The sequence below is a fragment of the Cynocephalus volans genome, chromosome 7 (assembly GCF_027409185.1).
Source record: "Cynocephalus volans isolate mCynVol1 chromosome 7, mCynVol1.pri, whole genome shotgun sequence".
Lineage (NCBI taxonomy): Eukaryota > Metazoa > Chordata > Mammalia > Dermoptera > Cynocephalidae > Cynocephalus > Cynocephalus volans.
Genome location: NC_084466.1, coordinates 135,229,843 through 135,255,607, shown reverse-complemented (window position 1 = coordinate 135,255,607; position 25,765 = coordinate 135,229,843). Strand labels below are relative to the sequence as shown.

At 38.9% G+C, this 25,765-nt stretch overlaps 1 protein-coding gene across 1 annotated transcript in view; it reads right to left on the bottom strand.

Moving 5' to 3' along the window:
- Window positions 1-12,575: 12,575 nt before the first annotated feature.
- CFAP58 (cilia and flagella associated protein 58) overlaps window positions 12,576-25,765 on the bottom strand; it is a 106,758-nt gene continuing 93,568 nt past the window's right edge. The window contains exons 16-18 of the mRNA XM_063101605.1: window positions 19,014-19,133; window positions 16,519-16,652; window positions 12,576-12,687 (exon numbers count right to left, since the gene is read on the bottom strand). Coding sequence (XP_062957675.1) covers window positions 12,576-12,687; window positions 16,519-16,652; window positions 19,014-19,133 — 366 coding nt within the window. The remainder of the gene's footprint in view (window positions 12,688-16,518; window positions 16,653-19,013; window positions 19,134-25,765) is intronic.

Sequence of the window (25,765 nt, the reverse complement as noted above, 5' to 3'; positions counted from 1 at the left end):
TAACACAACATAACTATGGTAGCACCAGTAAGGCTGCCAAAAGTTGGTCCTTCAACTCCAAAAGTTGGTCCTTCAACTCAGGGCAAAGCTACAGTAACAAACTAAACAGCACTCTAGTATTTAGCCACCTAAACCCCAAAACCAACTACCATCAGCCTGCATAATACCCCAGAACAAAACAATTAAAACACCATCTTCAGCAGGTTGTGTTTAGATGAGGTTGTAAGACTGCTTATACCACATAGCTTTTCTTTCATTTCAAGAAAGCCAAGGCTGTCCAATCAGAAAATAAAATACAGGCATGCAGTTTGCTGAATGGTGAGCATGTGACCCTTCACTGCTCCATTGCATCACCTCCCCTCCACCCTCTCTCCATCCCAAACAAAACACAAGCTGTTTGCCTTCCTGTTACCTTCTCCCCATGCCCAGTTTTCTCCCCACCTCTCTGCCCATTTAACACTGTCTCCTGTAGCTTGACATACTTCAATTTACTGTAGCCTTTGCTTTCCACATCTTTTTAAATTGGAAGCTTTAATGTGGTCTTCCCCATATAATCAGTTATTAGGTATAATTACTTCTTTATGAGTAGAATTACCATTCCATCAAGTTTATTAGTTCTTAGGAAAGTGAGGCTGCATAATTTTTGCATTGGAAGCACTTCTTCCAATGTCTCTGTTCCAAGCTTTCTCCAGTGCACAAATCATGTCTTTGATAGACCTGATTCACGACCTTCTCCGCTTGTTGAAAGTGAAGTTTAAACACTTCAGGTAAAAAAAAAAAAAAAAAGTCATCAAATTTGAGGCATCCTATAGCATTGTCAGACTACAAACATCTACAGAACATTTTGCCTTATATGTGCAGGGAACTGTCTCCTACAACTTGAGTCTTTGATGCTGGTTCCACTCTAAGGGGCTCTACAGAATACATCAGCTCCCCTTCTGAGCTGGTGACCCTTCAAGCAACAGGAGACAGTGATTTCATCCCTCTCAACAGGAGTGTTGCGCTCAGATAGCTACAAATGCCAAAAAAAATCACACCAGGTGGGTTATGAGGGACTGAAGGGAGCAAGACAGCAGCTCACCCATGGGGAGCAGCACTGGGTTGGCACCATGTGACTGTTGTCATCTATCAGTGAAGACCCAACATTGCCAGATCTTTCAAATCTCCAAGACAAACATTCTATTTGGATTTGTATGTGAAATTTCTCAGTTTTGGAAAGTTGACAACCAAATCAGAAAATCATTTTAAACACCATGTAGGCCAAATGAAACAAATCTGCAAGCTGGATCCAAACCACAGAACACAAATTGGAGTCCACTCCCCTAAAATCGTCTCTTCTCCAAACTAGAGATGCAGTGGTTTAGGTGACAATGGCAAGTGTTGTTTGCTGAACCTTTTTATTTCTATTGTCCTGCACACTGGCCTGCAGAACTGGTTAAGTGTCTTGCTGAGAGCATATATTTGCATTTACCTGGATGTTTCTTTTTTAAAGCATTTCAACCAAACTTGTTCCTCATGCAAAGTTGCCTGCATGTATACAAGTTAGATGGTTATAAGTTATTTAGGTAATAAGGCAACATCACTAGTAACACCTCCACATGTGGCCTTGAGAAATTTATTTAGACTCTCTGAGACTCAGTTTTCTCATCTGAAAACATGACAAAAAAGTATCTTCCTTGGGAGAACTTAATCACTACCATTACTTTCTGGGTTGAGGTTGTGCCAGAATTGAACTTCCAAAGAATAGAGTTAGAAAAGAGGGAAATAGTGATTTTACACTGGAGAAAACTGGCAACCTTAACCAAATGATAAACATAAACATCACCAGTGAAGTCACGGGGCTATCACGTACCTCCTGATAGGACAGGATTAGAAGGACACTTTGCCTATGTGTATTCTTCTCAAAAACCATAACCCTAATTGATGCATGAGAAAAACATCAATTTTAGATGGGGGGACTTTCTACAGGACAGTGTTTCAAAAAGGGGGAAGCAATCAGTTGGATCAAATGTGGTTCAGAGATCATGTAAGATTAGGACAGGAAGGGTTCTGCTGGACGTGAATGTTTCCAGAGGCATAGTTAGAGACCAAAGCTAGATTGCAGAGGGTGGAAGAGTGAGTGGGACCAAGGAGAGACAATGGTTCAAAAAGATTTTCTAAGAGAAAGAAGAGAAATTGGGTGTAAGGTGAAAGGGTGTGAAATCAAGGAAGATTGTTGACTTTTTTAATGGGCCATGCTCATATATATCTATAAGCTAATGGAATAATGCCATAGAGGACTAACTGCTGATGCAGGAGAGAGGTGATGAAACTAGCTAAAACAGCAAGTCCTCAAGAAAGTGAGGAGATGGACAGAACCTAGAGAGCAAGAAGAGGGGTTGGCCTCTGATAGAAGTAGGGATATGACTTAATTCTTCGTGGGGGGGAAGTAGAGAAGACAAGCACAGCTGAAAGCAGATTGTAGGCTTGTTAGTGAGAAGGTTGTGGCTTCTACATTCTCAATTAAGTATAGAGCAAGCCATGAGTTAAAAGTCAGGAGGTAAGGACGTGGGGAAGGCAGGTAGAAAGAAGGCAGTAGATGCACACTCATAGGAGCCTGGCCAGTCCACGTCAGCAGAGAGGGAGGGTCAAGGGAGTTGAAAGTGCATGGAAACATTAGCGACTGTGGGGCACAAAACACAAGCCACATAAGGAGGGAAAGGAACAAAATAGATGAATGATGACAAAGTAGTGGAGTCAATGTTTTGAAGGGATCAACGATGTTGGAAAACCGTTGCATTGGTTATTATAAAACATATTACCTAGAACACTAGGAGGCCACTGTCAGAAAGCAGAATATTTAAAATCAAGATTTTGAGACTGGTGGAATAATTGGGTGATGATGTGAGGTGGGAAGAAGGAAACATTTTTGGAATTGAGGAATTCAAGATGCCGAGAGCCCAGGGCATTGAGCGACCATCCACATAGTTGCTGAAGTCACTGGAAACTATGAGAGAGGAGGAGGCTTGGAAAAGTACTTACTGAGCAAAAAGGTAAGGCCTTTGGGGCATGAGGAAAGGGCCCAGGAGGTGGGTAGGTAGGTGATACAACCCAAAGGATTGGTGGGTGGTATAGCTGAATGGTCCAATTACAAATATTGGTACTGATATTTTCAAGAAGAAAAGAATAAGAAAGAAAGCAGTAATGCAGAACAAGGCTGACACCCCAAATCCTCCACCTGAAGAGCATGATGCATGTGAAATTTAGTAAGAAAAAGGTCTCCATTCAAGAGGGCTACATGGAAGCAGAGCTAAGCCGGGTCCCCACTAGGGCAAGGAGAGGAGGGGGAACTTCAACTCAGAGAAAAGGCTGAAGACACAGGGAAGTTTGCCGATTACAGGTGAGAGTTCAGAGGACACAATGAAGAAGAGGAGGGATGGGGGATTAGGCAAGCCCAACAAGATTGGAGACTGAGGTAAAGCATGGTGTGGGGCATGATAGGATTAGTCAATCAAGAGGCTTATCAGTTCAAGTCTTATCTTCAGAAATCAAGTTCCATGATCCGGGAAGCTGCTTCCTCGCTCAGTAGTGAGGCTATATGTGTATGAATGGGGGCTTCTCTCAAGGAGGAGATACTACATGCAAAGCCTGGCTGAGCAACAGAGCCACCTGGTAGCTTTAAAAAATCCCGATGGCCACACCACATCCAGGCCAATAAAATCAAAATCTCTGGGAGAAGGCCTCAGATGTTTGCATTATTGAAAGTTCCTTGGGTAATTTCTGTGTGCAACCAGGTTTGAGAATGTGGGTTCCTCTCCCAAAGACTGTGGGGTGTAGTCAGACACCAGGGTTCTTAAAGGCCTTTGTGATGGTGGCTATTACTGTTATTGTTACACTTATTAAATTCCCTTGTACCATCACAATGGAAAAGAGGAAAAGGAACTGTCTTCATTTAAGTCACAGAAGAGAACAGTGTTATTTTGGAACTAGAGGAAAGAGGTCCTGGCATTCTGTCCAAATTAAGTGCAAGAAAGATTAATCACTTACGCGGAAGAAACAGAATTGCCACAATATGCTTTAATAGCCATTCAATCTTCTAATATCTACTTAAAGAGCATAATTTAAGGCCTTATAACCCAGTGAAGATTCTTGGCCATATCATTCAGACAGCAGTTAAGCGGTTTCCATGATGTTTATCTATTCATCTGACCACTTAGAACAATATTTTTAAACTTCCCAGGCTATTATTAGGAGCAAGGAGATGATTTTTAGATAATAATAAAGCTGACATTTATTGAGTGCTTACTATGTGCCGGGCACTGTGCAAATATCACATGTAGTCTCCTGTAATCCTCACAAAAATTCTATGAGATGGATACTATTATTAACCCATTTTACAAATGGAGAGGTTAATTTGCCTGAGATCAAACAGCTATAATTGGAAGGGTGTGGATTCAAATTAAAAAGAGATATCTACACTCCCATGTTTATAGCAGCACTATTCACAATAGCCAAGATACAGAATCAACCAAAGTGTCCATCAATATATGAATGAATAAAGGAAATGTGATCCATATACACGATAGAATACTATTCAGCCTTAAAAAAAAAAAAAAAAAGAAGGAAATTCTATCATTTGCAACAACATGAATGAACCTGGAGGACATTATGCTAAGTGAAATAAAGCAGACACAGAAAGACCAATACCACATGATCTCACTTGTATGTGGAATCTAAAAAAGCCAAACTCATTGAAGTAGAGAGTAGAATGATGGTTACCAGAGGCTGAGGAGGGTGGGGAAAGGGAGTGGGGAGATGTTGACCAAAGTGTCCAAAGTTCAATTAGACAGAAGAAATAAGTTTCCAAGACCCATTGCATAGCAGGTTGACTATAGTCAATGAAAATGTATATTTACAAAAATTTGTCTTAATTTTTTAAATTTAAAAAACAAACCTCTCCTCTAATCTTATGCCATAAATGAAATTAACTCTAAGTGGATCATAAACATAAACATAAAAGCTAAAACTATAATAAAACTTCTAGAGAAAAATGCAGACAAAAATTATTACTATCTCAGAGAAGGCAAAAATTACCTAGTCAGGACAAAAAAAGTACAAGTCACATAAGAAAAATAAGGATAAATTGGATTTTATTAAAAATTAAAATGTCTGCTCTTCAAAATATGTTAAGGAAATGAAAAGGTAAGCTACAGACTGAGAGAAAATATGTTAAAATGTGTGGGATGCACTTAAAGCAGAGCTTAGGGGAAATAAGAAATGTATAGCTTTAAAGGCTTATATTTAAAGGAAGAAAGAAAAAAAGAAAGGGCTAAAATCAATTACTTTAAGGAGGTATGAGAAAAAGAGAAAATTAAACCCAAAATAAATAGAAAAAAAACAGTATTATAGCAGAAATCAATGCAATAAATACTGACAAATAATAGAGAAAAATCAATGAAACAAAACAAAAGAGCTGGGTTATTAGAAATATCAGTAAAGTTGTATTGATAAACTCCTAGCTAGATCCATCAAGGAAAAGGGAGAAAAGATTCAAATTCCCAATATCCAGAATGAAATAAAGGCCATCTGTTCAGATCCTCCCAATGTTAATGGTAGTAAAAGAATATTTTGAAAAACTTTGTTAATAAATCTAACAATTTATATGAAATGGATAAATTTATTGAAGGACAAATTTTCAAAAGTGACACAAGATAAAATAATAAAAATCTGAATAGCACTGTATCTATTAAAAACCTTTCTCCAAGAAAAAAAGTAATTTTACATGGCTTTACTAGCAAATTATATCAAACATTTAAGAAAAAAAAAATACCAATTCTACACAAAGTATTTCAGGAGATAGTGGAGAAGGAACATTTTTCCAGTTTCATTTATGAGATCAGCAAAACATTGATATCAAAAACAGTTATAGAGACATTATAAAAAAAGAAAACTACAGATCAGTATCCCTCATGAACATAGTTGTAAAGGTCCTTAACAAAATATTAGTAAATCTAATCCAATAATATATAAAAATGATGACATCATGATCAAGTAGAGTTTACCCAAAGAATGCAAAGTTATTTTAACATTTGAAAACCAAAATAATTCACATCAACAAAATAAACGAGAAAAACCATGTAATTATCTCAACACATGCAGAAAAAGCATTGATGAAATTCAATATTCATGTGTGATTAAAAACTCTCAGCAAACAAAAAATAGAAGGAAATTTCCTCAACTTAAAAGACATCTATGAATATCCTACAGTTAACATTATACTTTATGATGAAAGACTCAATATTTTCCACCTAGGATTAAAAAGAGGGAAGAGATGTTGCTTTCACCATTTCATTTTAACATTGTACAGAAAGTTCTGGCTAGTGCAAGTAAAGTGATTATAAACAAAGAAGCAAACAAATAATAAAAGGCAAACTGACTGGGGTAAAAGCTTTTTATTTGTAGGAAACATAATTATGTTCATAGAAAATCCTAAATAATCTGAAAAAGCTATAAAAGTAACAAATGTATTTAGCAATATCATAGGATGCAAAGTAAATATATAAAAGTCAATTGTATTTCCACATACTAATAGCAAATAAATGGAAAATAAAATTTAAAAAACCATTTACAATGACACCACAAAATGTAAAATATTTAGACATGAGTTTAACAAAATCTGTGTAATATCTGTACACTGAAAACTACAAAAGTTTGCTGAGAAAAATTTTAAAAGATCTAAATGAAATGGGGACATATACCATGTTCATGGATTGAAATCCTCAGTAATGTTAAGACACCAATCCTCCCCCGTATTGACCTATAGATTCAATTTGACACCACCCAAACTCTCACCAGGACTTTTTGTTGAAATTGACAAGCCAATTCTAAGTTGTACATAAATATGTGCAGGACTTGGGATAGCAAAAATGATTCTAAAGAAAAAAATTGATCTTATATCATCCAATTTCAGTACTTACTATGAAGCTATTGCTATCAAGACAGATATAGAACTACAGAATAGAATAGAGAGTTCAGAAATAGAACTACTCACATATGGTCAATTAATTTTCTACAAATCCGCTAAGGTAATTCAATAGGAAAAGACAGTCTTTTCATCAAATGGTGCTGAACAACTGAACTATCCACAATGGAACAAAAATGAAACCTCTACTCAGAGTAGGATGATGATTACCAGACACTGGGGTGGGGTTGGGGGTGAGGAAGAGGCAGGGAAGGAATGGAGAGTTATTGGTCAAAGGGTACAAAGTTCCAGTTAAACATGAAGACTAAGTTTTTAGATCTATTGCACAGCAGGGTGACTGTAGAAATACAAAAATGTGTATTTCAATTTTTATAATTTTTAATATTAAAAAAGGGGAACCCCTATCTAACCTCACACCATACATAAACTTTTAAATAGCTCATAAATATAACATAAGAGCTAAAATTATAATAAAACTTCCAGAGGAAAATACAGAGAAAAAAATCATTACTATCTTGGAGTAGACAAAAATTACTTATACAGGATGAGAAAAATACAAACCACATAAATAAACTAAGGATAAATTGGATCTTATTAAATTGGATTTTATTAAAATTTAAAATGTCTGCTTTTCAAAATATAGTTAAGAACATGAAAAGTTAAGCCACAGACTGAGTGAAAATATTTGCAATATATAGACATGACAAAGGTTTTGCATTCAGACTATACAAAGAACTTTTACAACCTAACAGGAAGTTAAAAAATGGGCTAAAGATTTGAAGACACTTCACAAAATAAGACTTATGAACAGCCAAAATCACATGAAAAGATGCATAATGTTATTTGTCATTAGGAAACACAAATTTAAAACACAATGAGATATCACTATATATACAATAGAATGGCTTTAAAAAATACTGGCAATATCAAACATTGACAAGGAACAAATGGAATTCACACACATTGTTGGTAGGAATGTAAAATGATACAATCAAGAAAACAGTTTGGCTGTTTCTTTTCAAATTAACTGTACTATTACCCTTTGATCCAGCAATTCCATTCCTTGGTATTTACTCAAGAAAAATTATAATGTACGTCCACATAAAGATTTGTACATGAATGTTCATAGCAACTTTATTTATAATAGATAAAAAGTGGAAACAACTTGAATTCCTAGCAGCAGGTAAAATAAACAAATTGTGTTATTTTCATATAATGGAGTATTGCTCTGCAATAAAAATAAATGAATTACTGATACACACAAGAGGGATGAATTTCAAAAAGCATTGTACTACATGAAAAAAGAAATTAAAAAAAAAAAAGGCCACGGACAAAAGATCACATAGTGTATGATTCCATTTATATGAAAGTCTAGGAAAGACAAAACTAAGCTATCATGATGAAAAACATCTCCGTGGCTGTTGCTTGAACTGGGTGGGGGATGGGGTACTGACTAGCCAAGAGGTTTAAGGATTTAAGGGAGGGAGGGGAGTGATTGTGGCAATCGTTCCTTGGGCATGCACATTTGTCAAAACCTACCAAACTGAACTGCACACTTAAAATATGTGCTTCTTATATGTAAATTATACCTCAATAAAGGTGATTTTTAAAAAGAAATATATAGAGACTTGTATAAACTTAAAGATCTGGAAAGATATACTCAAAAATATAAGACAATACTATTTCAAAGATGATATTCAAAATATTTAACAATTGAGAAACACAAGCACCGACCAATCAGAACACACGGTGGCTGTAAACAATTGGCACAGACAACCCATGTGAATATGACAAGTGTCAGCCCAGCAAAGCGATAGTTATCAATTGGTGGTGGGATTACTGATGCCCTTTTTCTTCTTTTTGTGTCGCCATGTTTCCTAATTTTCTATGGCAATCAGGTACTTGAAAATTTTAAAAAAATCTATTTTCAATTATAAAAATGAAAAATGTACCCTGTTGATACCACATTTCTTACTGTTATAAAATTCTAATGGATCTCAAAACCCTAATGGAACTTCTAAATAATAGATATGAGAAATGGTGTACTAAAACAGCATTGAATTAGAAGTTAAAAATGTATAATGCTATAAAAATATTTTCCATCTGCTATAAAGAAAATAGTGAAATATATCTTTAAATTATTTTACCATTTTAATATTTTAAAATGACCTTTCTTTGCTCTTATGCCAGCTAGATGTCCATATAATTATGTTTAAGAGAGTAATAGTGTCTTCCCTTAAATTGTCCAGGCTCTGAAATGCTATCCTGCTCAAAATTCATTACATAGTATTTTCCTATGGGTATCATGGCCTAGGTCAAATTTCAGAATCTGTCTGAGCAAGTCAGGAAATCAAAGGAAAATTATCAACCCTGGATAAATTGTTATAGCAAAATTACAGCCCATGACAAGGAGAGTTGCTGCAGTTTCTTCCTAGCACGACTACCACTGTCCCTGTGGCTTATCACAGCAACAAACCTTTGCTCTGAGCAATTGTTCAGAGGTAAGCCCAATAAAAATCCAGGTATGAGAGCAGTCTCTGAGAAGTTATGATCAGCAAATAATGACCAGGAAGTTGCCTTTATCATGTCTCTCTCTGTTAACAGAGAAACCATCCCAGCTCCCTATCAGCCCAGTTGGGAGTTAACGTATGGTTTAAGCAACAGGACTCCTTTCTGAAACTCTGAAAACCCCAGGGTAAAATTATGCTACTGTACAATCGCCTAATGTTGCTTTACAATGCAGCTCAAATTTGTGATTTTAAAAGCACCTCAGCCCACTGTGAGTTCACAGTTATCTGTAATGATTTGCAAATCTCAGTGTTTCTAACAGCTCATTTTGTGATGTGGCTACAGTGGTAACACCTGCACCTAAATAATTATTGCTCATAATACCCTGAGCTGTCAGGACGTGCAGTAAATGAGAGGCAGTAGCAGTATCTTCCACCTTTTCCAGCCTTAATTCACTCCTTCTCCATTTGAACATAAGCGTTCTGAGTCTAACAGAGCATCCAGGTGAGCTCCCAGATGAGCTCCCAGAGCCTTCTTCCATCCTGGCTCACGGGACTTCTGTCATCAGCAGGAGCTGACCACCCTGCTCTGTTACATGGAGAGAAACAGGAGGAAGATGGCAGCTGGAGTCCATCAGGGTCTTCCCCTCTGGAGAACTGAGGAATACTGAAAATTTCGACTTTGAAGGCACAGGGTCAACTTGTCCCCAGATCACAACCATAAGAAAAATATATGGAAGTTTCATGAGTCATTGTGGCATTTCTACAATATATCCAATTATAAACTGCATTACCAAATTCAGCTTCAGCCAGACATTTTAGTGCCATCCGCCCTCTAAATGAGGGTGAGAATCACCTTAATAGTTGATAAGTGTTGCGTAACAACCCTTCTTCACTGATTCCAAAACATTAGGTGTCTCTTATGTAATAATAATAATAATAATGACAGATTTATTGAACAATTACTATGTCCTGACATTGTTCTAAGCTTACACACATTAATTAATTTAATCCTCAAAACAGTTCATTGTTATGATGAGCCAGGATTTGAACCCAGCATTTGTCTCTAGAGTCTTTGACATACTGAGATAGACCAAGAATCATGGACCTTCCTCCCCTAGAGAAGTGAACCTCTTATGAAGCCACCCTAAGTTGAAGGAATTTGGCAAGGGCTATACTTCAAAATGTCTCTGGGGGGATGAGAAAATCTCCAGTGCTGTATATGTGTCATAACTGTCTTACCTTACCTCCAAAAGCCTTTTGTCTAAATAGATCATGGTTGGCTCTGAGGGAAGATACCATCCGTGATTTTCAAAAATGGAAATGGTCCTGCTGTGATTCTTTCAGTTTAAAGTGTTCTTGGTGAATTCTCTAGGGCACATTCCCATTCTTCATATCCCAGTATGGTGCTCAGAGAACTGATGACCACGTCTCGCCACATCACCAGCTTCACTGGAGGTTGCTTTCCATCTGTAGGAGTTCTCTCACTGGTCCACTTAGGAGAAGCAGCAGAGGACGGCACTGCCCAACCCATTTCCCCCTGAGCCCTTACCCACTTGCACTTCCAACAGTCAGCACCTGCAGTCCCTTTGTCTGAGGGATACCACCAAGCAGCCCGAGCCTTCTTTGCCTGCAGGCAGAGAGAACCAGAAGGGCCCCTCCAGAGCAGTTCTTGGCCAATGACTGGCAGCAAGGAGGGTACAAATGCCCCAGCTCCCTCACCCCTGATAGGAACGACTCTGAGATATGATTATGTTGTATCCAGAGCTCCCCCACAAGATGGACCCTTGCTTGGCTTCCTTCCCTTCCCTGTCTCACTTCCCTACTCTCTTACTGGTTTTCCTGAGATCATTTCACAAGTCACTTTCATGGCCATAGTGATGTCTTTGGTCTGCTTCTGGAGAATCCCATCTAGGAGAGGAGACTGGCACCTGGAGAACTGAAGGGGCCACAGGCTGTCCAGAAGATCCCACTGCAGTCCACCTCAATATACAGTCTGAGCAAACATCTTGTGCCGCTAACACTGCTGCTCTTCACAATGGGAATCTTGGTCCCTTAGCACAAATGGAATGTTCTAATGATTACATTGTTTTTGTTCATCCCTGAGCTACTCACTCCTCAATAATTTAAAAAATTAGAGTTCAAGTTTTTGTGAGAGAGATGACTAGAGGGTCCTGACACAATATTATTGAATGAACATTCTTAACAAGGAAACGTTGAACTGATGCCCAAGTAATTGTGGCTTCAACAAAAAGAAAACACAATGGTTCAATGGCTCAAAATGCTGGCCAGCAGCCTGGAGGGCCAAATGGATCCCTGAAAGTAACTCCATTCTCAAATGTGAGGTCTAGAAAGGATAGTCTTTTGGAGGATACCAGCCCCCAAACCCCTCATTTTACAGTCTTGGTTCCTCTGAATCAAATTCTATGTTAAACATTTCTCACAGTACTATTGTTTAAAACTTTTATTATGTACTCTACCAAAACAAAGATGAAAATGTCTACACAGGTTCTTTTTTATTTTTTATGATGAAGTATTTATTAGTATGTCTCTTCTAGAATAGATTTTCCTACCCCGGGCCTGAAAAAAATTCCACGTAGAATCATTCTCAAAAAAGATTTTTAGATACTTGAGTTTGTCCTTTTTCATAACATGCAATGACTTGTTCATGAGGAGTAATTAAAATAGACTCTTATTAATAAGATAAAAAGGGATGCATTGTATTTCAAAAAATATTTTTTAAATATAAAACCTCCAAGTGCACCAGTGTCTACAGAGAAATTAAGATCCAAAGTTTCACCCATATAAAGTGTCTTCTATATCTGGTGCATTTCAAATCAATCATTGTGGTAGTAATAAAAGGTCTGCTTCATGCAATGGGTCAGCCTAATTGAACAGACAGAATTACAATCTGTTAATATCCACGTGGACCAGGCAAAATGTCATCATTCTCATATGTTCATGACTATGGTATCTTTCCATTCTGGAATCTGAGCACCTGATTTTTCTAGATATCTGCAATCCAAAGGATATGAAAGAGATTTCTCCAAAATGGTCCAGAGCAAATTTCATGAACTGTTCAACTGGACCCAGCCAGCAGCTCCAAGTTAGGACTTCACGCTGGATGACTTGTTGAGGGAAAATCCACCCCCCGTAAAACGAGGTCCGGTTGGTTTGGCCATTGAGAAAACATTATCCGTTGGCATTCTGTCCGTGTTTCTGTAAGAGAGATGAAAAGTTAGCACACTTAACGTCTTTTTTCTCTTCTAAGTTTGGTGTTCTCTGAGTTCCTAGGGTGAGTCAGCCACTGAAAACTACTTTGATTAAAACTTCTAGTTTTAGACATGGTTGTTGTTTGAATCTAATTAGGTGTTTGCTGATAATACATAGAATGAGGGGGAAGGCAAGTAAATGTGAAATGTGCTCTCCTAATGTTGATCCTGATATGGACAGAAGACCTCATTATAACCCAGATAGTGTGGATTTGGTGGCTTCTGACTTGTAATCATCTTCTTGTTATATAAAACATTTGTTTTGTTCCAAAGATCAATCAGAATAATCTTTCTCTTGGCTCAATTATAAAGAGTAATTCATCATTTATCAACTTTTATATTCTGAAGTTCTGGTGGAAACTTATAAATATTTACTACAGACAATGTAACTTCATCAAACTTGGACATTTATAAAATACAGATTTTCCTGTAACTCTAGACAAGCGACAGTTATTACTAGAAATAGTTTAAGATGCAAGAAAAGCTGGGAAAGATAAATTAAATAGTATTTTTGGCAACAGATCAAGGGAGTTCTACTCTAAAATCTACAGTGTATCGTCTATATGGATCTCCTTTAAATATACATACATGGGCACACATGTACACACACACATACACACACTACTCAGGTTTCCTGCAGAGATAACTTAGATTTACACAAGTTACCTATTGTGTAATTAGGGGTCTTATAGAAAACACCTGTGGGATCCCTGTAAACAACAAAAATTAAGCAAACTGCTAAGACCAAAACCAATTAGGCTGGACAACAATGATTTACTCTAGGGGAATGAATTGTGCCTTTTGGAAAAGAATCTGACTGCAGGCTCTAGCAGGCTGGTGGTCCAGGATAGGGGAGTCAGGGGCAGGTGGAGGTGCAGGTGGGGACCTGAACATGACAGAAAGGGTGTTGGAGAAAAATGAAAGGAGATAAAAATAATATGAGTTGGTATTTCATAAAGGGCATGTATGAGAAGAACATCCACAGAGATTATTCTAAATTATTCCATTCGGAAAGAACCTGTAGAGGATCGGTTAATCAACCCAACTGTCTCTTAGCAGAATTGATTTCATTATTGTGAAAAACCATCCTCCATAAATAGCACATAAGCTTTAGCCTTGAGTGGATCCAGCAAAGAGGATTCCTTCATGCACTTTGGCAACTTGTCTGGCTCCTGGCTGGTGTTAGAGGCAGGCAGAGCTCCCCTCCCCCACCCTCCTTTGCCTTAAATAACCTGAATCTCCATTTCTGAAGGAGCTTAAGCTTAATGCTTCTGGCTTGCTCTAAGCTGACTAATGGGAATACTGTCTCCTTTATATTATCTTTTTAATGTATTTATAGACCATTATAATGGCTCCATCAGCCTTCTTCCTCCCAGTCTGAACCATCTCAGCACTTCTGTTCTTGCCTCTACGTATTTTTCTTCAGCACCTTAATCTTTTCTGCTGTTCTCCTATTAACTCATCTCTCTGTCTACCAGTTTATGGATCCCCAAGTAGATGGAAGCACCAATAAAACCCTAACCAGTTCAGAATGGCTACCAGTAGTGAACATTTAAGGGCAAGAAGAGGACAGGTAACAACAGCCAAGAGTCTAGAGCAGTGCTGTCTGGTAGAACTTTCCACCATGCTGGAGAAGCTCCATACCTAGCCCCCTGCCACACATGGCTATTAAGCACTTGAAATATGGCTGTGAAACTGAGGAACTGAATTTTTAATTTGATTTCATTGTAATTCATTTAAATGCAAATAGCCGCAGTGGCATTCAGCTGCGGCAGTCTAGTGACTGGCCATGGAGAAGGGCTGGGTGGCTCATCGTGCTCCCTATGTCAGGCAAACTATGGGAGTGGGGGTGGGGATGGGGGTAGGGGGGAGTGAGGATCGGTAAGGTCAGCAAAGACTAGGCCAAATCCCAGGGCCAAGGCAGGAAAGTTGATCAGCTATAGAAAGATAATTAACCGTTCAGCCAGGCCAGCTGTGTGCAACTGTGTACACTAGACCACTGGTCTCAAAATGGAGTGCGTGAACTCTAGAAGATGAATGAGATGACCCACCGGGGGCAGAAAGAAGATATCAGAGATTCTATTCTTCTATCTTTAAAAATTAAAAATTACGCTTTACTAATAGTTATTCACAAACTGACCACAGTATCTGCATGTGATTTACAAGTTAAAATATATTGGAGATAAATCTAAAATTACTCTAAAATAAAAATTTTATTTTAAAAAATATATGCATATATATGGGGGGGTCTGTGAGTTCAACATGTTTTATTTCTCTGTGTGTGTGATCAAAAAGCTTGAAGATCACTGAGCTGCCACCTGCCTCATGTGGAAACTAGCCACGTTGACATTTTATAAGCACAAACTTGGTATCCTAAAAGAAACCTATGGTGTTTCCACTCCGACATTTGTTTAATTCCCATATTAATTAACATCGGTGGTTCTCAAACGTCACTGTGCATGAAAATCACCTGAGAGCCTTGTTAAATTGCAAATTTCTAAGGTTCCTCCAGAGCCTGCTGAAGCTAAATATCTGGAAATAGGGCCTGGGAACCTGCATGTTCAATAAATCTCACTAGCAATTGTGAATCAGATAGCTGCTAGACCCACACATTAAGACTCACATCTAAATTATAGCAAGGATCTGGCATCCACATGTGGAATAGGGGAATATTCTAATTTACAAGAAGGGCAGATTTTTACTGGCAAATGAATTTGCATCCGGTTACTTTATATAGCTGTTTGCCACCAACCAATCATAGGCAGATGCACTCAAACCATATTTCACCATGTCCCTGAAATGTCCATGTGGATGAAATATCAAATATGACTTTCAACCCATAATTTGAGTCACTACAGAATTAACTGGATGATTTTGGCAATGCCATGCAGCCAAATCAAGTTTCAAACCCACTGATTCATGTGGGACCCCCTCTCACCCTGAGATGAGGCAAAGAATACTAGCAACATGAAGAGAACATTTACTTTCCAAAATGTAGGCATCCTGAAACCCAAAATGTAAACCTCATATCTGCATTATCATCTCTAGAAGAATAACAGCTCATGTCAACAGCCCACAGCAGGTACTGAAGGTAGTCTCAACATAGAAGATGGTTCAGGGAGAGTTTATTTAGAACATAGATGAACTGCTTGCAATGACAGTGGTACAGCTGTGCTATTAGAAAAAAACAGCTTTAGGGGCCGGCCCCTGGCTCACTCGGGAGAGTGTGGTGCTGATGGCGCCAAGGCCACGAGTTCGGATCCCATATAGGGATGGCCGGTTGGCTCACTTGGGAGAGTGTGGTGCTGACAACACCAAGACAAGGGTTAAGATCCCCTTACCGGTCATCTTTTAAAAAGAAAAGAAAAGAAAAAAGAAAAAGACAGCTTTACCAAGCTCCACCCCCTTAGCAAAAGTATATTTCTAAATGTAAATATGCTTCAGCCTGTACAAGGCTTATTTTGAGCCTCATTTGTAAACACATTTATGGCGTGATTATTTCCAAACCATGAGAAGAGTATAAGGGAAAATCACATTCTCTGCTCCAAGTAAGATCCACCAATGAGCAGATATTAGCGGATCCCTCTAAGGGTCTTAAGGAGGGGCCTCAGCACTGGATGACACACTAATTTTGCTTTCACATGCAACCAGTTACTGACATGTAGAATGTCATTTGTTTACCCTCTGACTTAGTTTACCCCAGTGAAATTTGCAACTCTGACTGTTCACCAAATATTTTCTTATGAGTGGATAACAGGCACATTTGACTAATTCTTACTTCTGTATTTGTTCTTTACGTTTCTGAGCCAGGTATTTCTTCTTTAAATTCATCAGTTCATTGGTAAGTTTCTCGATCTCATACTTATATTCTTGGCTCTGTGATTCATACATATTCAGTTCTGAAGACAAAACCTAACATGGCAAACAGAGCAGCATTAACAAAAGATATGCAGCGAGACAACATCCTTTTCTGAAAAATCCTTTTTATCTGCTACCATTCACCTCAGTGGGACTGGAGCTGCATGACAATGCCCAGGTCTAACAGTTAATCTGCATGCTGCCACAGGCTCAAGGTCCAAATCTAGGTAAAAACCTGCCTGATGACCAACTCATAATCAAGTGACAAACTTAAATGAAATATCATTCCCGTGCTTTAAAAGGAGAGATATCAGGCAACATTCAAACAGGCTCACAGATGAATGGTGTAATGTGTTTCAAGGAATATTGTGAATAGAGACAGAAAAAACCCCAGACATGCAGTCTAAAATTGCTTTAAAAGTCTTTTTTAAAAAGTATTCAAGAAAAATATCACTAGGGAGTATGATTCATCTGAAGATTATGGTAAAAATTATTCTGAAATTATCCTGCCACCACCACTAACAAAGCATTCAATTTATGTGTTTTCCAAGGTGGTTGTTCTGCTAAATTTCTATCACCTCTTTATTGTATTCTCTCTGATTATTCACAGGCTCTCCCTTTACCCCAGCACTGCGACTCTTAGCTCTGAGAAGCAGGCGGCTGTGACATATACATGGGAGGGCATAATAATGTGAGGGGCTATACTAAGAAGCCTGATTATCACCTCGTTCCATGGCTGTGTTCAATAGATGCTACTGGTCTCGGGCTAGACAAGAAGATAGGGATTTACTCAACTGAAGAGTACATAAAGCATGCCCAAGCTAGGGTGTGCTCCCCACCAAAACCAAGGGGAGAAAAGGCTGTTGTTCTAAGGGGCATGAAATAGACTCCATTTATTTTTCCTCTTGCTCTCTGTTTTAAAGACTTGCATAAAAGGGAGATCTTCGTCTTTTGTGTTCATCTGCCTCTGAAGTCTTTCCTCCTAGTAGCTGTGAAAATGATTCTGACTATACTATCATGAGCTAAAGAATGTGATTTTCATGTTGGAAGAAAACCTGTCTCAATAGTTAAACTCTTAGGAGTAAAGACACTGTTTTTAAACAATGAATGGGGAATTTCCTAAAAGAGGCCAGACAATGAGGACAAACTGGCAGAGATGCTCAGTACCACCCATCTCTGAACCTCTTCCACGAGGGGTCATGTTTTATTATGAACAAAAATCTGGATTTCCGGAGATAAAGGGTTAAAGTAGCAAAAGGCTCCTGTGAGCCATTTAATGCAATCCAGAGCTAAGTGTGGATGAGACAGAGATGTGCTTTTCTAATCTATACCCACCCCTGAGAAAACAAGAAAATAATGTTTTATTTTGTTTGAAATATTCAATTGCTTAAAGGAACAAAATAATCAAAAGAGTACACCTTATGCAAAACTCAAATTATGTCTCAGGATATTCACAAGAAATAAACATTTAGAGTGATAAGTTGAAAATTAATGTTCTAATTGGAATTCTCTTTCATCTGCCCTTTTTAAGTAAAAGGATGCAACTTTACAACGTCCTATTTTGGAAAGGGTTAGTTCTATACTAGTAGGGTGGCATCTATTTTGCTGTGGGCAGGAAGGCAACAATTATTACCCTCATTGGGCAAGTAAGTGCCAGAATTCAGCTGGCATGTACTGCATTCTGTGGATGTGTGTGTGTGTGTGTAAAACTTCCACGACATGCCAAGAATATCTAAGTACTCGCCTAGGAAGTAAAGCTCAAAATATAGCGTGATCATACACACAATTATTAAGAAAACTTTAAAGAGGCACATATAATAGTAAAACAACCCATCTCCCCAAATGAGGTTATATTACTTAGAAGGGAACTATGCTAACAAAATTCTTGCATAATTTTATTTCTCTTTCATGGCTACGTATTTGATAGATGGTCATGAAGTCAGGCCCTGGGACTGGGGAGCAGCTTGAGCTTGCAAACGTTTATTTCAGATGTAAGGGAATAGCAGAAACGTGCTTTGACACAGTGTCCACTTCAGTTGGACAGTGGTGTTAGAATGTTTCCTCTGTTCCTCTGTACCATCCAAGTCCTCTAAATCATCTTGAGATCATCCACACAAACCCTCTCCCCCAAATTTCCATTTCATTGCCATCATCCTCTCCCCAACTCTTTCCTCTCTTGCTCAACCCACCTCTTTCTGGAAATGGAGAATTGTGCTGTCTAATACCCTAGGAGGAGAGGGCTGGCTCTGAGATATGCCCTGTTCCTCCCGGGACTGGAACTCTGTGACAGCCAATCCCAGTGGAGAGTGGCATTCAGGAGACCAGCTCATCATGTCAAGACACTGGACACGTGCAGGTGCATTTCCCAGAGTGATGCTGCCCTTGGTCCAGGACGGAGCAGAGGCTACCACTTACTTTAAGCTGCTTGGTCTTCTCCCGCAGCGTGTGTCGGTAGATCTGTAGCTGCTCCGCAGCCTCAGGCCCAGGCTGCCGGGCCAAGATGTGCTTTAGTTCCATGTACAGCTTCTCCTTCTCCTGGTAGAGAACATAACCATGAGCAGAGATGAGCAGCCCCGTCAAAACAAGGGAAGTGTCTGTAACAGCCGACCAGGATGATGTGGGAACAACCTGAGTTACTTCGCAGCTCCACACTGATACATTCACTCGCAGATTCATTCAGTCCTACATCAGAGCAACCCTCATCAGGGGCCGAGGGCCTGCCCAGCATCTGGATACAAATAATAAGACAAATGAGGAAGAGAAAGTTCCTCTCCACCTGAACATATGATCACATGACTGAGACAAGGGCAGTGATCGAAAATCTGGACAAAGTGTTGTCACCCGTAAAAAGCAGGCAGCAGCTGGTTGGAGGAGTTGGGGGAGGTTTTGCAAAAATGTCAGTTGAATTGCCCCTTGAAGAATGAGTAGGAGTTCCCGCCAAGCAAAGAGAAAAAAGGCAAGGTTCAGTGATGGGACAGGGGAGCAGTGAGTCTGGCTCAGCAGGGACAAGGAGCGGGAGGAGGGACAAGCAGAAGGAAGAGGCTGGGCTCATAGGCTGGGACCACACCCTTCAGGCAGTTTGGAGCTGGGGATGAGCCATTCCTATATTTCTCTTTAGAACGATAACTCTGGCAGCAAAGCAGAGAACAGAGTGAAGAGACTGCCCAGGGACGAGCAGAGGTGAAGAACCTAGGAAGGAAGGTAGGTGATGGGAAGACATCTCGGAGGTGGAATCAGTGGGATTTGTGTGATCTGACAAGTGAGGAAGGAAGAGGAAGCAGCAAAGATGACACCCAAGTCTCTAATGTGTGCAGCTGGGGTCGGGAGAGGGCGGGGGGTGAAGGTAGTGGGAATGGAGGAGGCCAAAGAGGAGCAGGTGCTGGGAAGAGAAAGGGTGAATGTGACGGCCAGCCAGTGGACTGGGACATGCTGAGCTCGAGGACCCGTGGGACATCCAGGAGAGGAACTGAAACGTCGGCACAGAGTTGAGAATTGAAGGGCAAGTTGGGTTAGAACAACCAGACCTCGGAGAGAACAAGAACAGAAGGAGTGAGTAAAGAGGAAGACCAGAGAAGGAAAGTGAGGGAGAGCAACGACACGTGCCCCAAACCAAGGAAAGGCAGGTGTCAAAAGAGGGCGGAATGATTCCGTGACATCAAATGAGGTAAAGAGAAAAAACAAGACGAGGACTGCAAACCACCTCTGGAGTGAGTTATGAGGCTGTCACCGCTGACCTCGGTCAGAAGGGTGGCAGTAAGATTTGGGAAGCAAGAGTACACAGGTGGAAGAACAAATCAGAAAGAAGTAAAGAAAGTGAGGCTTTTAAGAAATATGATGACATGGTAAGAAAAGAGATCTGAAATGGTTTAAGGGAATATAGGTAAAAACCCAGGAAAACTAAAATCTGCAAATTTGTAGAACTAGAAGAAAGGATTTCCTAGGAACCCAAAGCAAATTATAATTCCGTAACTTAAACAATAAGTAAAATAGAATTCCCATTTGTATCCTAGGGTTTAATTGCTTGTAATGTGCTTTCAGATCCTTGAACTAAAGATATTACATACAAGCAAAGATTTATCTCTAAAGCACCTCAATTCTAGATTCCCACATCTTCAAAGTGCAATAATCTGAACAAATATTGATAAAGACTAGTGTGTCTACTCATTAGTCTCTGTACATATTTATTTCTTTAAGGTAATTATGTTAAAGAGAAAAAGTCTGATAGGTACAAGCCCTCTCATTAAATGAAACATCCAGTCAAATGGAAACTAACTTTTACCTAGAGCTAAGTATTTTTAGCATTGTCATCAAATAACATGTTTTTGCCAGAGAACATAAAAATCATTTAAAAAAAAAAAAAAAAGGGAAAAGAAGATTCGTTAACAAGTCATTTTTACCACTTTAGTTTTTACTTTTCCCTGGCCGAATTAAAGAAATTTACAAATAATGTAGCTCTACATACAGAAGAGTATATGCAACTTGAAAAGGAGTTGGATGGAAAAAGCTTCTGGAGGAACACATATAAAAATAATACCCACCATTTAAGAAATAATTCCAGAAATGGCAAGGAAACCCAAAAGCCTGCACTAAAGAAGAAAACTTGGACAAATTTAATAACAAAGTGGTGATATTCCCCTCGCTGTACACCACCTCCTTGTCACACCTTACAATGTAATCTTCACAGTAAGTGGATATAGCAAGCAATGAGAACGGTATCAGGAGGTGAGTTTATTTTCTATAGCCACTTAATGTCTGCTCTGTTGGAAAAATAACACTTCTGACAAGGCTTCAAGATTCCTTTTGGAGAGGGTAATAAATATGTGGAGAAGCCCATGAAACTGTTTGCCCATTTCAGCTCATCTTTCCCTATTCCAGAGTACCGACAGACTTGAAAAGTAAAGAACCCCACAGTGATGAAGAGGAAGCCATCTGGTTTGGGATATAATAACGTCTTAAACCGAAAAGACCATCTGACTCCAAGAACCTCGAAATGTTTCATAGGTGTGATTCTTTTCAATTACTCTTGGTAGGTAGACAGGAGAGAGACACAGAGAAGAAAGTCTGGAAGAAGCCAATATTGTTACCTCAACTCATAGGTGAGAATCCCAAGGTCAACCAGAATTAATGTTGTGTCTAAAGACCCTCGACAAGTCAAGACCCAAGTAAGGATATACCCAAGCATCCCTTTTCTCAGTAATACTTCCTCTGGGGCTTAAAGACATGTTATCATCCTGAATAGATCTCCATCAAACTGAGCTACAGAATTCCTGAAGACTGTGTAAAAACATCAATAGAAGGACCAAGACAGAAGGTGAAATTGGGTTCAAAGGTAGGTTAGAAGACATGAGAGGTAAGAGTGTGACTCTACCTCTCCATCTCTTCACCTACACCATTTGAATGAGCCCTGCCCAGGCCCTGTAATAGGAAGCACAGTTTTCTGATACGGAGTGCGTCATGTCATTTATCTTGTCTCCTTTCACTTCCTGCTTTTTTAAGGCTGTAAAAGGAATTGAAATGGATTTATTCTAAAGAATAACTGAGCAACTGAACAGTGAGGGCCCATGAGTGTGAAGCAAAGTGAAGACATTGAATGAATTACCATTACAAGTGTCTGAGTATTCAAAGTTGACAAGCTCTGAGAATGGAATAACCCAGGACAAGGGACGCCTGTGTGTGCCGGTGGGGGGAAGGAGTACCAAATGAAACTTCAGCGACAGAGACAGTGGAACACTTGGAGAGCAGATGCAAAGGGCATGGGCGGCGGGGTAGTGGTTAGAATGCATCGCCAGGCTTCAGCATGCATGAGTTTTGGTCTGTGCTTACAGCAGAAAACCTAACTGATAAAACCAAAGTGAATTCTGGTCAGCATTAACATTCTAGCCATGTGTATCATACAGATTTATATTTTGAGAAAACGTGCTAGTAATTTAGATAAATATGGAGTGTTTGATGGATTGAAGGTCTGAAGTACGATTGTCTTCCAATTTATTTCTCTCCTAACCCTCTGCAAGAGCCAACCAAGCTCTTCAAACATTGTGCAATGGCGTGTATAATAACCCCATTTAGAGACAAAGCGTGCGATTCTATTATAAAGAGAATCTATCTTATGCAACAGAGACTCATTAGCTGTCCAATGTATATTGTCTCCATAAGCCAGCAGTGGCAGAACCAGCTGCCTTATAATACATATCCTGTCCTTCTTCATTAAGCCACATCCATTTCTCTTTAAACCTAGACAATTAATTTGTCACTTGGTTAGAAGCACCATATGTCAATGAAACATCATAAGAAAATCATGAAGAGTTTATTATTTCCCCACCAACAAAAGATTGCATCTTTGGGTTGGCATTTCTTTATTTATTCAGAATTTGTTCATAATGCACATCAATATTACTTTGTAGCATACCTCACTCTTTAAATTATTTTATTAACAGCTACACTGGAATAAAGCTAGACTATTAACACCAAAAGACTTTCTCTTTGGCTGAGCATATCTTGAGAGCACTAACCATACTATGTCCATCCTTGAAATGGTATTCTCTTCCTAGACATCCCATTCTCTCTGTTGGACAGACTGTCAGACACAGTTATGGATTCTTTTGCTGCGAGAGTCTCTGCCAAGTTATGCTGGATAACAGCACATCTCATTGTCAATATCGGCTGAGTATAGTGATGAGAAATTAATTGCAGTACTATCATCAAATAATGCTGTCATTACATGGTGACAGTCTGTAACCCCATATTGGAAACTCCAGATACAGAATCACTCAGACTTCAGGTATTTGTATTTTACCTTACAATAAGTTAAAAATCTACATTCCGAACAGTCCACGCAAATAAGAGTCAGAACAACTCTGGGGAAAATTCAAAGGAAGAAATTGAGTTGCTCACAGAACTCCTTTCCCCACCAAACTACAGCTTTATGATCACAGTCTGTTTATGCTCCCTGTCTTTTGCTTTGTATCTTCAGCTGAAAACAGAAGGCAGTTCACATTCAACGTGCACCTCAGCACCCCTTCTTTCTCAGCTTGCCTACCTGCAGCAATAACTGACTGAGAGGAACTAATTTATTCTGTTTTCATCTGAATCTCTGTTTGGCAAATGCCAGTGCATTGATTCTGCTCACCCTGGAGTCATCGCTTTGCTTGGGCAAGAATCAGGAATAACTGACTCACCATGAACTAGCTGACTCATGTGAAACAGCAGCTTTCCTCCTGACCCAAGACACACACTTATCTATGCCCACCAGGCAAAAACCACCCACTCAGATGCCTGAGTGCAGGGTACTCCAAGAAAAGAGATGCCGTTTCATCTTCGCCCAAGCCTCACCCAATGGATTCAAGATAAGGTTGATTTAAAATGTGTATACACACACACACACACACACACACACACACACACACACACACACACACACACACACACACACACCATAACCACTACTTCTGAGAAAACCTACTTCACAGAATATACAGAAAATCTTTTTCAAAATGTCAACAGACATCATCTACATTACTACCTACAGTATTTAATCTTCATGAATCTATTCTCTCTCTCCAACTGAATTAAGAGACCTTAAGGCTACTACGATGGAGATTTCTGTATGTACTACATACCTACTGTTGTGTTCTACTCATTGTAGGGGTTCAATAATTCTGTTGATTGCAACTATATTGTCAGCAAACTATGCTCATTGTATTTTAGTAGTATACATCAATAGAGGTACAGATATATTTGTGTTGAGAACTTTTACTTGAGTTAGACTACTGGATAACTTCTTCCAGTTAGCAGAGCTTACATAATTCACCCTAGTGAGCTGGTGCTGGGAGTTTCATTAATTTGAGCTGAATTTTTTCACTGTGTATATTGTGCATAACTCAGGAAATCACTTGATGTATATCTTGATCTCTCAGTTAAATGTTTATAAGGGTTTTTTGACAGTTCAAGCAGTTTCAAATTGTTTTTTTAATTCATAAGACTTGTAAATGTATTCAAATTAATTGACTCTGAAAACACTACTTGTATGTGCATGTACCTACTGATACATATAAATATGAAAATGCAAGCATAACTCAAACTACATTCTTCAACTAAATAACGTGTTGGCTTTTTAAACAGCCTCCTTAAACACAGAAAACCTAATTGCACACATAACTCTTTTCCAGAATTTTTTAAAAAGCCAATACATTATTGCCTCTTTGCTTGGTTTCAGTCCTCTTTCCATCCCCCCAACCTCCATCCATAATTCTTAACAAAAGATTAAAGCCAGATTTAAAATTTTAAGCAAAATTGCTTCTTTCTATATACAAAGGCAAATTCAGAACACTGCCTAATTTATCTGGAAATGCCTGTTTTCATTAGTAGGAAAATAAATTAGAAACTCTGTAAACATATTATGTTTCTATCTAGCTTTAGAAAAGGAAAAATAACGGCTAACACCTTGGGGCTCTTTTGTTTATTGGCTTTATAACTAAAATGTCAGCTAAACTGAACTCTGGACCCGTCTTGTTTATGATGTCATGAAGTGGTAAAGCCCCCTGGAGAGGGCGGGAGATGTTGGAATTGGAGATGAAACAGAATTACACAGCCGAGTTCCTTATGAGCAGAGAAATAGTTGGTTACACAGTGGTTCTTGGCTTGGGATGTAGATGATTAAGTGTTTTATGAGGCATGTAAGAAATTTGCATGCACTAACCTTCACCATTTTCCTAACAATAAGAAAAATGCTTCTGGCACTTTCTGATACAAGCAACGCAAACTTTCTTGAGGATCTTTTCGCAAGGGTTTTTATTTCCAAAAGGCAAATCTATTTCTATTAAATCCTGTACAAAGTACATAATTCCCTAGACTAGCCTGGATTTTGTTACCAAGGCTGTTTGCTTGCTTTACCTTTGTGCCTTACCTGGCAACTTAATGTATGTGAGAAATTTGCACATATGAAATCATGATAGTGTTGACTTTTGTTAAAGCCATTAACAAGATAGGTCCAGAGAAATTCAAGTCAGCTAAGTCTTTATTTAGCACCAGCTCTGTGCATGTGATTGTGCTAGATTTATTCAAAGATAAGTAAAGTACAGAACAAGGAGCTTACTATCCGTTTAAGGAAAAACAAGTAAGTCATTATAAGACAGAGTAAATGCCAGGTCCCCAAAGAGGTGCTAGGAGTA